The sequence below is a fragment of the Azolla caroliniana genome, unplaced genomic scaffold (assembly GCF_043228905.1).
Source record: "Azolla caroliniana isolate FFs.n. ecotype wild unplaced genomic scaffold, voAzoCaro1.0.p SCAF_17, whole genome shotgun sequence".
Classification (NCBI taxonomy): domain Eukaryota; kingdom Viridiplantae; phylum Streptophyta; class Polypodiopsida; order Salviniales; family Salviniaceae; genus Azolla; species Azolla caroliniana.
In genome coordinates this window covers 17,481,508-17,496,993 of record NW_028230452.1, presented here as the reverse complement: position 1 = coordinate 17,496,993, position 15,486 = coordinate 17,481,508, and the positions used below count along the sequence as shown (strand labels likewise).

The following is a 15,486-nucleotide window of genomic DNA, read 5'->3' as shown; positions in this document are numbered from 1 at the left end:
GCCATGGGACGAGTCGAAAGATGGTCGGGTTCGGGTCGATGGGCGGACAATGAGCCGATGGGCGGACAATGGGTTGTCCATTGAAGGTTTCCATGAGAGAGAGAGAGAGAGAGAGAGAGAGAGAGAGAGAGAGAGAGAGAGAGAGAGAGAGATTTTCAGCATATATTTCATCACAAACTGCAGAGAGAGAGAGTTTGGGGACAGAGAAGAAAAAGAAAAGCAGACATAGCTAGAGAGAGATAAGAGAGAGAGAGAGAGAGAGAGAGAGAGAGAGAGGAAACAGAGAGAGAGACAGAGAGAACAGAGGAAACAGAGAAAGGCAGAGGCAGAGGCAGATAGATAGAGAGAAAGAGATGTGGGTCTCTGCGAGAAAGAGCGAGGGAAGGTGGGGGTCTCTGTAAGAGAGAAAAAAGAAAAGAGAAAAAGAAAGAGAGAGAGAGAGAAAGAGTTGTGTGTGTATTTTCCTGCGGTGTTTTTCTTCCCTCTTCTCCCCCCCCCCCCCTTCTTCCTTCTCTCTCTCTGTAGATCTGTGAATGGGCGAGATTTCTCTGCTTTTGCAATTTGTCTTTTGGATTTGAGCATGCAGAAGGGTCAACAGGGTCTCTTGCCAAAAGCAGGGGCAGACTCAACAGTAGAATCATCCTCCCCTGCTCCCTCCCCAAGATCTAACCCCAACACTAACTCCAACCCTAGCTCAAACCCTAACCCTAACCCTAACCCTAACCCTAACCCTAACCCTAACCCTAACCCTAGCTCAAACCCTAACCCTAACCCTAACTCAAACACGAACAGTAACCCTAACCCTAACCTCAAGGGGTACCCTAATTTCCCCCCTGATTTGCACCAGTTCTCGGCAGCACAGCGGTCTCAACAGCAGCAGCAACAATGGCACAAGATGCAACAGTTACAGCAGCAGCATCATCAGCAACAGCAACAGCAGCAACAACAGCAACAGCAACAGCAACAGCAACAACAGCAACAACAGCAACAACAGCAACAGCAACAGCAACAGCAACAACAGCAACATCATTTGCAACAACATCTTCATCATATGCCGCAGCAAAGGCAAGGTCAAGGGCAACAGCAACAATCTTACCATGTTCAGGTACTTAATTCAGCTTCTCTAGTGTATATATTCTTGGTGAAGAAAATTTAGGGTTTTGGGTCTTCTAGCAACTTGATTCAGCCTCTGAAGGAATTTAGGGTTATGGGTCAAGTTGGAGAACAAGTTTCATGTTTTGGCACGGGGAATCCAAGATCAACATGTGTTTTCCAGGGTTCCCTATATTTTCAAGATATGAGGTGTCCTGAAATTTTGAGTCTCTGAATTTGATTCAGCTTCTCTGGTATACAGTGTGGCTGGAAGAAATGTACGATTATGGGTCTTCCATGGGCTTGACTCACACACTCTGATGTCTACCTCTAATTTGAAAGAATTTAGGGGTTTAGTGACACTGTAATATGTAACTTCGTTTGAAATAATTTACAGTTTTGGGACTTCTTTATACTTGATTCAGCATTTCTTGTATGTATTTAGGTTTGAAGAATTTATTGCTGTGGATCTTTTGCACTTGGTTTAGTCTCTGTATTATATGTTTTTTGGTTTGAAGGAAATTAACATTTTGGGTTTTCTGCGTAGTTGATTCAACTCGCAAGCATATATATTTGTTCGAGAAATGTAGGGTTTGGATCTTCTGTGCACTTGGTTCAACCTGTCTTTTATATGTATTTTGTTTTGAAGGAATTTAAATTCTTTTGTTGTAAAGGGTCTAAGTGAAGTTATAATCAACCAAATTCATGTTTATTTTGGGAATGCATTTGTTAGAGAATGTGCTTGAGAGTCCACCCTTGTCACTAGTGTAAGAGAATACATCCTTTGTATTGAATGAATTGGATATTGTATGATACCCCATTTTTTCTACCATTTTGGCAGACTAATTTATGATTCTCTGAGAGTACCCATAGAATATATTATATAAACCAATCCTCCTCCATGTAATTGTTGTTGATTCATTTTGTTCAACCTTGTTTCATCCCTTCTCTTTCACACACACATGCACACACATAACTTCTATTTTTTCTGCTGCATTGTTTAATGATCCTCAATAGAGCTTGCATAGTTCTTTACATGATACCAGAGCGTGAGGGTTAATCCTTGACATGGTATCCACTGCTTTCCTCATTTGTGTCAATGTGATCAAAATAATTGCTATTGCAAAGAGTCTGTATATCTCCTGCTCCATAAATGACAAAGTTATAGTCAATTTAAAGTGCATGATCAAGATGGGAAAAACCAGAGCTTGTATCCCTAGGATTTCTGCAACATTACAGACAATGGGCTTGAATTGTGCATGATTATGTAGTTCTTCCAGAAGTTTTGCCTCAATACAGTTGGACATGAATCAAATGTCCATTTAATTCATTAAAATTTTCAATCTGCTTGTTGTCTCGTGGTTTCTGCATCAATACAGTTTGTGAACTTTTTATAGGTTTCAATAATAGTAGAACTGGAATCCAAGTGTCACTGAACTTGATGTTCTTTGAATGCTTGCTGAAAATGGCAAGAATTTAGAGTTGTCTCTATTTCTTGGTTGCTGGGATCTTAATTTGAAAAATCCTATGTTGCTCTTGTTCTTTTTGCAGCAGTATCGCAAAGATATGCCCAATGAACAGTTTTCTTCTTATCAAGGACCCATCTTTCAAGGCCCAGCGGGTAGTAATTCTAACAACGGATCCAGTGGCCCTCCTCTTCGTAGCCAACCAAGGGTCTACACTGATGTACAGTTGCCAACACAGGTTGCGGCGGAGACCCCCCAGGCCGTGAACCAAGCCTATGCACAACAAGCACTTTTTGCAGCTCAGAAGAAGACACAATCAAATGCACAACAGAGCAAAGCTTCAATTTCTGGTCAACAAACAAGTGGCCAATCGATAGAGGAAGGCAATAACAACCTTCAGAACCATAGGCAAGCACAAGCAACAAGGCAAGGGAAAATAACAGGTCAGTATTTATCAGCAGAACAGCAGATGGATCAGGCCCAAGAACCCAAGAATGAAGCCGGTGCTCCCCCACGGATCCAACATGGATATAATGGCTCTTTGCCGAACACCATGAGGCCACCGGCTGCAACTGGTCAGCAGCAAGGGCTACCAAACGGTCAGAATCACATAGGAATGCCCCCTATGCACTCTAACCAAGACCCAAGCTCAGGATCGCTTCTCCAAGGGCAACCTCAATTCATGCATCCACAGCTACTTGCCCAATTTGCGGCAATGCAAAAGTCTGCTGCTGAGACAAGTCCAGCCCCCCAGCATCCTCATCACATGCCACCTAAAAGCCAAGATGTGCCTATGAGAAATCTTGTCTCCCCTATCCCGCAGCAACATGGAAATATGGCTTCAGAGGGACATGCCAGTCCAGCTATTGTGTTAGGGAAAGGGCCTCAGAGTATTTCCAGTGGGTATGCTGTGAGCCCGGCCCTTCGTCAGCAACCAATGCACCAATCAGCTGACTATTCAATTGAACGGGGAGTTTTAAGTTTGAATAGGGCAACTGCCAATGTAACGGGATCTGCTACCCCCACCAGCATTGTGAACAAGGGCTTGATAGGAGCACCATTGCCATCCAGGGCAGCAGATAAAGTTGTTGGAGCTGGAGATGATGCAGAAATGCAATATATGAGGCAGCAACAGGCGCAATCTTCAGCCTCCACCGCCCAAGCTCCAAATGCATTGATGCAGCAGGCAAATTTCAATCAGCAATTGCAACAGCAGCAGGATATTGCACATACACAAGCAATGCCGATCCAGCAGCACCATCCTCATGGTCTTTATCCACAAGGTGGCCACCAGCATTTCCAACAACAGTTGAAACATCTCCAGCCCCAGCCCCAGCCACAGGCACAGCTACAGTTGCAACCACAACTCCAATCACATCGGCAATCGCACCCACAGACCCAATTGCAGCCACAGTTACAGCAACAACACCAACAACAATCACAATCACAGGCACAAGGACAGCCACATCCACATCCACAAGCACATCCACATCCACATCCACAAGCACAAGCAAAACAAGCACAAGCGCAATCACAAGCACAAGCACAGGCACATCCACATCCACAACCTCAACCACATTTACAACCTCAACTTCATCTACAGCCACAGCTGCAGCCTCCAATCCAGCCACAGTCATGCTTTTCAAGGCAGCAACTTGTAGTTCTCAGATCCCAAATTATTGCGTTTCGGCGGGTTAAGGTAAGTGAGAGGTATTTTATCTGGAGTTAACTGAACATTTTACGTGATTCTTATAGTTCATGTGAAAGAATTTTTTGAATGTCTCTTGCAGCGAGGAGAAAGCATTCCTCCCGAGGTTATGAAGTCCTTAGGGATTGACAGATCGCAATTACCTTCAAACGTTGAAGCCTCACCATCTGCAGGGAAGGATGACACAGAGAAACAGAATAATGCTTCCACTCACGTCATTACTCAACCAGTTGAAGTGAAGGCTCAAAAAGCTGCCTTGCAAGTTGAAATGCTAGATGGAAAATCACAGCAGCCTCAGGCAAGTAATATGCCAGATCAGAGAGGTGCTGCGTTGAAGCAAGAAGAAACCAGGCCTGCTGGTGAATCCATGCATGGCAGTGTTGGTCAAAATAGTTCTAATGAACAGACCAGGAAGGATGATTCTAGCCTCGTCAATGCCAACATTAATATGGCCAGCCAGCCTTGTTCCCCAAGTAAGGCACCATCAGGAGCATTACCCAAGAAACCCATTCCAGGTGCTCCTAACCAACAAAAACCTTTGCAACTTCTGAGGCGATACCGTGGCCCATTGTTTGACTTCCCACCTATTGGCAGGAAGATTGATAGTTTATTTCAGGGCAATAATCCATGGGGCCCTCCCATTCCACTTGGATATGATGTAAGACAACTCTTGTTGAAGGAGGGTGTCCGGGTGATTGATAAGAAAAAGTCTGAAAGACTCAAGTTAATTGATGCCCTTTTAGGATCTGCATTGGACAAAAAGTGCATTCCCCTAGAACTCATCACAAAGCTTAGAATTGAGCAAAAGAAGCTCCGATTGATGACACTGCAGTCGAGAGTACGAGAGGAGGTTGAAGAACAGCAACAAGACATAATGACAATGGGGGAACGTGTATACCGCAAATTTGTACGATTTTGTGAGCGTCAACGGGGTGAATTAGCAAGACAGGTTATACAATTACAGAAAAGCACAAGGGAGAAGCAACTTAAAAGTCTCTTCTCATGGAGGAAGCGTCTATTTGAGGCTCATTGGGCTATTCGGGATACTCGAACTACAAGGAACAGGGGGGTTTTGAAGTACCATGAAAGGATGCTTCGGGAATTCTCGAAAAGGAGAGATGAGGATCGAAACAAGAGGATGGAAGCCTTGAAGAACAATGATGTGGATACATATCGAGAAATGTTGAAACAACAGCAGACTAAGCTGCCTGGCGATGCAGGCGAACGCTTTCAAGTTTTGTCATCATTTCTCTCTCAAACTGAAGACTATCTCCACAAGCTCGGGGGAAAGATTTCAGCAGTCAAGTATCAACAGGAGAGAGATGAAGCAGCGGTGGCAGCAACATTAGCTGCCAAAGCTCAGGTTTGATACTCTACTTGCGTACCTTTATTCCAGTGAAAGTTTGATGGCATATCTTCCAACAATTTAGTTGTTCATGTTTTTCAGGGTCTCTCAGAAGAGGAGATTGATGCAGCTGCATTACAAGCTCGTGAGGAGGTTGACGCACGCCTACACTCACCTGATAGAGCCTCTGATTCTGTTAGCAAGTATGTATAAACCATGGTGAATATTTTTTTAAGTTGATCGCATTTTCTTTATATTGCTTTTTTGGTGCAGATATTATAATCTGGCTCATGCTGTGAATGAACGGATTGGACGACAGCCATCCATGCTTCGCGCTGGCATCCTGCGGGATTATCAGCTTGTATGTTTCATTTTGTGAATAATCACCACCTCATCATGTGCAAAGTTAAAATTCTTGTACAGTATATTATGGTGTGTTTGTTTATTTAACCGATCAATTATGACATGTAGGTAGGGTTACAGTGGATGCTTTCTTTGTATAATAATCGGCTAAATGGAATCCTAGCAGACGAGATGGGTCTAGGAAAGACAGTACAGGTGAATTTATATTTGATATTACCTGAAATTGTTGGCTTAATCTACAGCTGGCATTGAGTGAGAAGAAAAACTTAAAATCCTTCCCTAAATGTCTTCATTACCACAAAAAGTGAAAAAAACAGTTATCATGTTCTGACAATGCTTTATGAAGCAGTCAATGTGTTGAATGATGTCTTACCCAATCATGAAAGTGTATGTGGTTGATTTATGCTTATCCTGGAAACAGAACTTAAAATATATCGAAAACATGGATTGCTAAAGAATAGAACGTCATTATATGAATGATTATTGAGTTGGCAATTATGAAGCAATCGTCAACAAGAAATTAGGGGTATATCTTATGGTTCGATCACTGCCCCATACACATAATTATTATATCAACTTGGCACTATTAGGTCATTTTTCAACCCTAAATGTTTCTCCCCTAAACATAATTTTGTGATGAATTCTTGCAGGTTATGGCTTTGATTGCGTACTTGATGGAGTTTAAAGCAAACTATGGTCCACATCTTATTATTGTTCCCAATGCAGTAATAGTAAACTGGAAGGTCATTATGAACCATTGATGTATATTTGATTCTTATGTTATTGTGTCTATTTTGGTCTTATGTCCTAATTTTTTGCAGAGTGAACTACTGCGATGGATACCGTCAGTCTCATGTATATTTTATGTTGGAGGCAAAGAGCAGCGGACAAAACTTTATGCTCAGGTTTGGATTGGAAAACTACATTATTTTAAATGCAGTTTTAAGCAATGTAAAGAATTCACATCCAATAAACACATGGATATTACACACTTGTATCTTGGTACTCGGCATACTTCTATAAAGTTGATGCCCTTGTAGCTTAACCTATGTAGCTTATTGTGATGTGAACATTAGTCACACACATTGTGGCAATGTTCAACACATGTTTGAGGTTTTCTATTATTCGTTGGATGTTAGTGTTTCGTCAAGATTCTTGCCCAGTAGCTTAGAATTCAAATATGCATGATGATAATTTATTTGTTTTGACTAGTTCATTTAAAATTGTAAAGATTGCATTTCGTATAGTCACATGGTCTCCCAAACATTCATTAAATCAGGTTCCTTTGTATGCACAATTAAATAATCTTTTGAGTTCTTTAAACACATGAGCTTGCAATTTGAGCATCTCTGATATGGGCAATAAACAATACTCACTGGGAATTATTTTTGTTGCCAAATATGAGTGGACTGGATAAATTCTTCTCTTCAACCTTAATTTGTCGTAGTTATTCACCAAATTCTAATTATGAAGGTTGTTTTTGCATTGGGTTCTGTAGTCCTTTTGCATTCTTTGTTTAAACTTAGAGACTACATTTAACATGATGTTAAACTGCAGGAAGTTTGTGCAAGAAAGTTCAATGTGCTGGTTACTACTTACGAGTTCATCATGCGCGACAGATCCAAGCTGTCAAAGATCGAATGGAAGTATCTGATCATTGATGAGGCCCAGCGCATGAAGGACCGAGAGTCTCGGCTTTCACGTGACTTGGATCGTTTTCGCTGTCAGCGTCGTCTACTGTTGACAGGGACTCCTCTGCAGGTAATATTGGTAAAAGTTTACTGTAAAGAATCTGGATGGGGTAATTGCATGTATTCACAATCTGGTCCTGATGAACAATATATATTTATGTGTGTGGAATGTAAGTTACTAACTTATTCATTATGCCATCCAGAATGATCTGCGTGAGCTCTGGTCACTGCTCAACCTGCTTCTACCTGAGGTTTTCGATAATTCAAAGTCGTTTCAGGATTGGTTCTCAATGCCATTCCAGAGAGATAACACCTCCTTGAGTCAGGAGGATGACTGGCTGGAGACGGAGAAGAAGGTCATTGTAATCCATCGCCTGCATCAGATTTTAGAGCCTTTCATGCTGCGACGTCGTGTGGAAGATGTAGAAGGCTCACTTCCTGCGAAGGTGATCCCAACTTCTTTTGAGGTTTTCATGTTAGATTCAGTTAAGAATCTTGATAATGACTCACAATATGGATCTCATGCTATGCCAGGTTTCTGTTGTCTTGCGGTGTAAAATGTCTGCCCTACAAGCTGCAATTTATGACTGGATTAAAGCAACAGGAACAATACGGCTAGATCCTCGAGATGAGGAATTAAGAGTTGCAGCAAAGAATGGAAAAAGGCAGAAGCGTGCTTATGCTCCACTTCAAAATAAATGCATGGAGCTACGCAAAGTCTGTAATCACCCTCTTCTAAACTATCCATTTTTCAGTGAAAGAACCAATGAATTCTCTGTGCGTTCGTGCGGAAAACTCTGGATATTGGATAGGATACTGGTTAAGCTCCAATATACGGGTCATCGGGTCTTGCTTTTTAGTACAATGACCAAGTTGTTGGACATTTTGGAGGACTACCTTCAATGGCGTGGTTTAATCTACAGAAGGATTGATGGAACAACTACGCTAGAAGCTCGGGAAGCAGCAATTGTTGAGTTCAATAGAGCTGGATCTGATTGCTTCATCTTTCTACTAAGTATTCGTGCAGCGGGCCGAGGTCTCAATCTCCAAACTGCTGACACAGTTGTTATCTATGACCCTGATCCTAATCCAAAGAATGAAGAACAGGCAGTTGCACGGGCACACCGTATTGGACAAAAAAGAGAAGTAAGAGTCATCTATATGGAAGCTGTAGTGGAGACTATCTCCAGTTTTGAAAAACAAGATGAGATCAGGAGTGGAGGAGGGATTGACACAGAAGATGATGATATGGCAGGAAAAGATAGATACGTGGGCTCTGTGGAAAGCTTAGTACGCAATACTATCCAACAACACAAGATTGAAATGGCTGATGAAGTGATTAATGCTGGTCGTTTTGACCAGAGGACGACACATGAGGAGCGCAGGATGACTCTTGAGGCATTGTTGCATGATGAAGAAAGGTACCAAGAACGTGTTCATGATGTGCCAAGCTTACATGAAGTGAATCGGATGATTGCTAGAAGTGATGAGGAGGTTGAGATCTTTGATCAGATGGATGAAGAATATGAGTGGCCAGGAGAGATGCTACATCATCATCACACTCCAACGTGGCTTGCTGTAGGGTCACGGGAAGTGAATGCTGCTGTAAATGCTATGTCAAAACATGCCTCCAAAAAAGGAACAGTTGAAATTCTTGGAACTGCAGAGGCAGAAGAGAAGCTACGCCTGGAGCAGCCTGATAAAGTGTCACTTAAGAAGCGAGAGACCAGTTCAGAGAGGAGGAGTGATTCACAAAACAATAGTAGCAAAAAAAGACCATCAACTATGCTAAGTAAATCTGTGACTGCTATGGAAACAGCTGCACAATTGGATAGCTTTGATGAAGAAGAAGGGGAAATCAGAAAAGAGACAAATGAAGATGATGCAAACACTGAACCAGAGGAGGGCGAAGTTTCAGAAGATGAACTCGATTTAAGGCAATCCAATTCTAGAGTTTCGGAACTCAAAATTGCTCACAAGAGATTGGAAAATTCAGCACAGGAGCATTCAGAATCTTCTGAGGACGAGGAAGAGTTATGTAGAACTGAAAGGGAGATAGGACTTACTCTAGCTCAACGGAAGTTTGGATCACTAGCAGCTCTTGATAGCAGGCCATCTGCACAAATCACGGTATATAATTGTCTTTTGTATAGTTTTTCAAGGTGTGGCTTAAGCTACTTTTTCAGTATAAATCATCATTCATTTTTTTACAGAAGGAAGAACTTGAAGAGGGTGAGATAGCAGCTTCTGGCGATTCACGTTTTGAGGCACAGCCTTCAGGGAGTTCAGCACAGGAACATGATGAAGGGGAAGAGGACCAAGCTATTCAACGATTAACAAAACGTAAACGGAGTGCTCGTCTACCACGTAGGCGGCCTCTAGAAAAGGCTGGTACAGTTGGTGGTGGAAAGATCCTAGAGAGGAAGGCTCCTACACATTTATTCCCACAACTTCCTCAACAGAGACCACCTCATGGATTTGAGAAACAATACCACATGCCAGCTGAACGTATAATCGATAGACATACACAGAGGTTTCATGATGAAAGTCAGAGTCCTATGGAAAGTATGTCCAGGAGATCAGATCAGTCCATGCCACCAAGCAAGAGGAGACATCTACTTGAGCCTATCCTTGGGAAAAAGCCGCTTGAAGTCTTCTCTCCACAACAATCCCTCAGCCCCATACTGAAACAAAATAGAACGTTAGGCTTCCCAGACTATTTTACTAACACAGCTGATCCACACAAAGAGAGTGCTAAATTGACAAGTCGCCTTAGTAGTACATCAAGTGGGATTATGCCAGGACGTATGCCTGAGAGCATACAGAAAAAGGTAAGAGACTTCATGAGTTTCATATTGAATGCCTGTGGTTTTCCTTCATTCAGTTACAAGGTACTATAACATACTGTGGTTGCCATTTTTGTGCAATTTTGCAGTGCAAGGCTGTGCTTCACAGGCTTAAAGCTGTCGTGGAGAAAGATGGGCACCAAGCCAATATCATCTTTGAGCTTCCAAGACGTACCGAGAGTCCTGGATATTACAAAGTGATTTCCAATCCAATCGATGCTCGAATGATTGAACAACGAATTGAGCATTTTGAATATGGAGCTGTATTTGAATTTGCAGCTGATGTCCTATTGATGCTTGATAATGCAGCTCGATTTTATAAATCACCTGAGGTAAGCTTTCATTTTGAACATGACATGTTTTTAAAGAAAACCACTACAATGTTTAAGACCACTGTGTGATTAATGATAAAAAATAAATCATGTAATATTACATATAAATTTAAATTATAGCCTTGCTCAAAATTACACACGACTTCTCAGTCAATACAAGGATCATGATGTCAATGTTAGGGAAAGTCTGTATTTTTGTTCCCATTTAAAATAGTAGTCTTGAAAAATGATTATGTATGACCATGGAGTGTAGTTTCCTTCAGAACGTTTCCTTAGTGTCCTGCAGCATCCTACCTGCACATATAACAAATTCCAAGCTACAGACAGGCCAATACGAGCTCATTTTCGAGCCTGGGAACCTGTTCAGTCAAAATTGCTCCCAGCCTGCAACACAAAAAATCGTGGGGAATATGTTTTAAATGTAGCCATCACAAGATGTCCTCAAATTGAGGCATTGAACTACCTATATAGATGCTGACATGTGGAGTGGCCACTATTCACATTGAACTACTCGCAGTGGCTGGTCTTCTTAAGCTTATCCGGGTGTATGGCTGCACAATGTGTTTGCATTCTCAAGCTGAAGCTAATGAATGATTACTTGTGTAATTCGACCCTGGAAGTTGGAAATTTACTTTTAGACTAAGCATCATCATTGTGTCATTGATATGCAATTTTGTGGCATTACCAACTAACGAAATGTTTCTGGGTTGGAGTTTTCGTATGTCTAGCGACCTTTGATCTTGAATGCGCGTTCCAAATGGTGGCATACAAATTGCTTTAGTGTTCGTTCCATTTTTGTCCACATTTTGAAGTGCTTGTTCTGCATATTTAACTGTGTACAGTGTAGTTTGTACAATTCATGTTAGTATATCAGTGCTACGTTTCACCTCTATTTGTTTAAGAATTTTTATTCATGTTCCTTATGCAACATCTTGAGAGAACTTAATGAGAAACTCCATTCTGATATTTAGACATGCCTTTGGGTTATAGAGTGCTGTCAACACTAAATATAAGTGACCAATCTTGTGATGATACCCCTATTTATTATGTCTACAGTTTAATATTGGAATCAGCTATGAAGCCAGTTTATTAATCTGGGTTTAAGTCTCCTTCATGTTCAAGAAATAGATTAGTAAAATTAATTTGCAGGTCAAAGCGTACATCCGGAAACTGCAAGCTTTGTTCTTCCAACATGCCCATCATAACTTTCCAGACGTGGATTTCGCACCGCTAAAGACAAGGAATCTAGGCACATTAGGGCTAAATCAAGCCACCCTCAATACTGGGTCTTCCTCCCGCCCACTACATATCATTGGAAGGCCTCAAGCAGAGGTACCTGTATCCATAACACTACGCCCGACCATGAAAGCAAGTGAGCCGAATGAAGAGAGGCTTCCAAGCAAGGTCTCCCATAATACCGAGATCAAAAGGTCACACAAGAAAACAAAAGCTGCTCCAGTGGTTGCCCCCAAAACGTCTGAGAGAATCAAGATGAAATCAGAGCATGGAAAAGGCAATGGGGCTGATCATGATGAGCCGAGACACCCGGTGGATCTTGTTTTCAGCAAGAAAAAGAGGAAGGAAAGAGGACGAGTTGTAAATAAGATAAGAACAATTAATTTCACATCACCTCCGGATAAAAATGTGGTTAGAAGTAAGGCACCGATACAGGATTCTGATATGAAAATGGGTGTAAAGCTAGCGGGGAAGAAAGTAAGGACAGTAGGTATGAGTGGTAGTGGTTCGAGCCCTGCTGGAATGTTACCTACTACCCCCTCTGCCTCTGGACAGAGGTCTATAGAGAAGGTTCAAGTTCAGCCATTTAATAGAGGACCTCCAGTTAATATGGGGTCAGGTCAGTGGCTTATGACTCCACCGGTGAAGAAAATGAGAACCGATGGCGGGAAGCGAAGACCCAGTCATGTATGAGTAATCTCTGTACTTTTGTGTATCTTCTTCTCCGATCATTTTTCGGGTCGGTTCATGTTATGCTGACCTTGTATTAAGCTATAACAAAATGTTATACAAGCACAGAAGGTAACATGATGTATGTTTATAAAGAGAATTCGTGCTTTTCTCGTGCGAGTATATGTAGCACGAGCTCCAAGGTATTATACATTTCATTTTATCTTTGCTCCCCTGAAGCTTTATATTCTTGGAGATGGGGTTGTTCACTTGTATTAAAGATAACACAATAAAAGTGCACTAAGTAGGGCTTGAGCATCTAATATTTGGAATCACTGATGTGCATATGCATGCTTTCTTCTGTATCTACGAGAAAGTTCGCTGATAGTGTTTTTAATTGATACACAGACAATTGCTGTGTGATCTTTAATGATTTCCTGCAAGTTTTCCCTGTGTGTTGGTATTGACAACGACAGTCACTGTTCTAATTCCTAATGTGGATATTTGGATGATGTAAATGCATAAATTTGATATCCCTAGTCTGAATTCATGCACTCGCTCAGTCCTCGGCAATTTTTTTTGTCAATTTCATGCATAAAATAACAAATTCTTATTACAATTGCCCTTATTGTAAAGCCCATTGCTGGGAAGCTTCTACGGCCACTGAAATCCTGATGAATTGAAAGCCTATGTCAGATGTTTGAAAACAGCTAGAAAACGTCGAGCTAGAATTTAGGTTGGATGCTCATCAAAGGTAATTTTGTATCCTATTTACTGCTCATGGAAGCTAAACATGATGATTGTTTTGTTGCGGTGGATGCAATTATCAAGCATATACATGGATTGGTTGTATTGTGGTTGTCTTGAGGGCGGCGTAAGCTCTTTGAGAGGCATGTGACTGTGTTGTAATGTCTTTTCAATGCATTCTTTTTCTAGATTGCATCAACAATCTTGAGTTTGTGCTGCATTTGGAGGGATGATGGGTTATAAAGATAATTGTCTTGTAATGTCAAATGTGTGCTACTTTATTGTGACAAAGATGGTGGGACTAACTTTAAATGTTGATGTTGTTAGTATGTTATGGATGATTGAGGTATTAAACTTTAGTCTCAATTTCTTGAAATGTTATCTCAAGGAGACTCCCAGATTATCAAGCAATTGAAACCTCATTGTGAACTGATTAATGTGTATATATTGAAAGATTTTTAAAATTACCTCTTGTTAGCATGGAACTCTCAAAATGCCCCAATTTTTTTCTAGATCCTTGTGTTTAGCTCGTTAAGTTCACATCAATCAAACGACTTTACTTGATTGTGATCAACGTTGACCACATGTCCAATGAATGCTCAATGTTTGTTTGATTACCATTAATGTCAAGGAAAAGGCCTATCAAGTGTTGGTCAATGTCAACCTAAAATGGATAACCATTAATATAGTGAGGATCAATATTAATTCTAACGAAGCTTAAAGAGATAAGTTATTGTCCACGGGGGTCAACATGACGAATGTGATTGACAATGGTTACTAAGTGCTCTCCCCAATTGTGTTGGTTGGAGACTTTTACTTGGTAAGACAATCCTAGAGTGGTCGAGTTGTGTAGATGAGTAGAGAGCAATCGTAGTGTCTTGTGGTGGATGATGGTTCCATTCTCACTTGTGCCCCAACTCCTCCACCTCACATCAAAGAGAACATGAGCTAAGTTTGGTGTAAACAACAATGTAGGTGGTTGAAAAAAAGAGATGGGCTCTATCGGAGGATGAGAGTGGCAAAGACAAATGGATGTTCATGTGTTCAAAATCCATACATTTTTGTGGGTCGAATAAGACTATGGACGATAGAGGACCATGAGATTGGGGTCAACAAACACAAAGCAAAAAGGGTGTTTGGATGTTAGGGAATCAAGTAATTTGAAGGGTATTTTGGGAATTTATATATTTAAGGGTTTTTTTTGAAAATTATGGGGAGTGTCTCTATATGGCAACCCACGTGAATACTTTATCCTCTTGCTATTTCTTGACACCTTGTGTGTGTGGAGACCTAATTAGAACCTGTTTTATTTCATAATCACCATCATCATAGGGGAAGGAAGGAGGAGATGATGCAGAGATCCTCAGAGACAAATCCCCATGACCACCACCAAAGCTCCAATGAACCAACCATTCATAAGCATGGGGGTGGCAAGCTCCATGGTCATGAAGGTGATGTCGATGAAGACACAACGCCACATCGCGCCCGATTGGAGGATGCGCCACCACATGATCAAGTGCCACTTCATGTCCATGGTACCATCGGTGGAGGCTCTGCCACGACTTCTCCTAGTATCTCAGAACTCCATCCCGTTGTCTCGGAAGCCTATGGGGGTGGTCTCTATGGTACTGACGATGTTCCAACCATCAAACCTTCGAATCGGATCACGGTCCATGCATCGGATGCCCTTAGTGCTGAAGGACCCCCCACAACCACACCCAGTAGGGTTCATCCTCCACCATCTACCGGTGATCGGGATCTCGACATCACTGGACAATCCTACATCCAATGATTTCTAGATAAATATTCTCATCTTCATGAATCCCTTGTACACACACACACACACACACACACACATATGATTAGAATGGAAGAGAGAGGATAGATCCTTCTATACTTTGAATTAAAAGCTCTTAACATGTGAAAATAGTGTGGGAAGTATTTCATCTTGTTTCAAGAAGTTTTACCTAGTTTTAAGAGAAGAAAGATTT

General features: G+C 41.5%; 1 protein-coding gene across 3 annotated transcripts; it reads left to right on the top strand.

Annotated features, from left to right (window-relative positions):
* Nucleotides 1-444: 444 nt before the first annotated feature.
* Nucleotides 445-13,071, top strand: BRM (transcription regulatory protein SNF2). Of its 3 annotated transcripts, XM_087332948.1 has the most exons (15): nt 445-1,105; nt 2,644-4,038; nt 4,108-4,257; nt 4,349-5,629; nt 5,714-5,814; nt 5,885-5,972; nt 6,083-6,169; nt 6,625-6,717; nt 6,796-6,879; nt 7,532-7,735; nt 7,869-8,111; nt 8,200-9,795; nt 9,879-10,496; nt 10,601-10,843; nt 11,993-13,071. In XM_087332948.1, exons 1-15 carry the CDS (start codon nt 581-583, stop codon nt 12,770-12,772), a joined length of 7,488 nt encoding a protein of 2,495 aa, XP_087189074.1. In that variant the 5' UTR covers nt 445-580; the 3' UTR covers nt 12,773-13,071. The 3 variants fall into 3 exon arrangements, with proteins under 3 accessions (XP_087189074.1, XP_087189073.1, XP_087189072.1); XM_087332947.1 differs by having other exon boundaries at nt 2,647-4,257; XM_087332946.1 differs by having other exon boundaries at nt 2,644-4,257.
* The last annotated feature ends 2,415 nt before the right edge of the window (nt 13,072-15,486 follow it).

Excerpts from the sequence above, each read along its gene's own strand:
- BRM (XM_087332946.1), top strand. The coding sequence starts at position 581 with ATGCAGAAGGGTCAACAGGGTCTCTTGCCAAAAGCAGGGGCAGACTCA. Across the intron at positions 4,258-4,348 it reads TTGCGTTTCGGCGGGTTAAG|CGAGGAGAAAGCATTCCTCC; the intron begins GTAAGTGAGAGG and ends TGTCTCTTGCAG. Across the intron at positions 6,170-6,624 it reads GTCTAGGAAAGACAGTACAG|GTTATGGCTTTGATTGCGTA; the intron begins GTGAATTTATAT and ends GAATTCTTGCAG.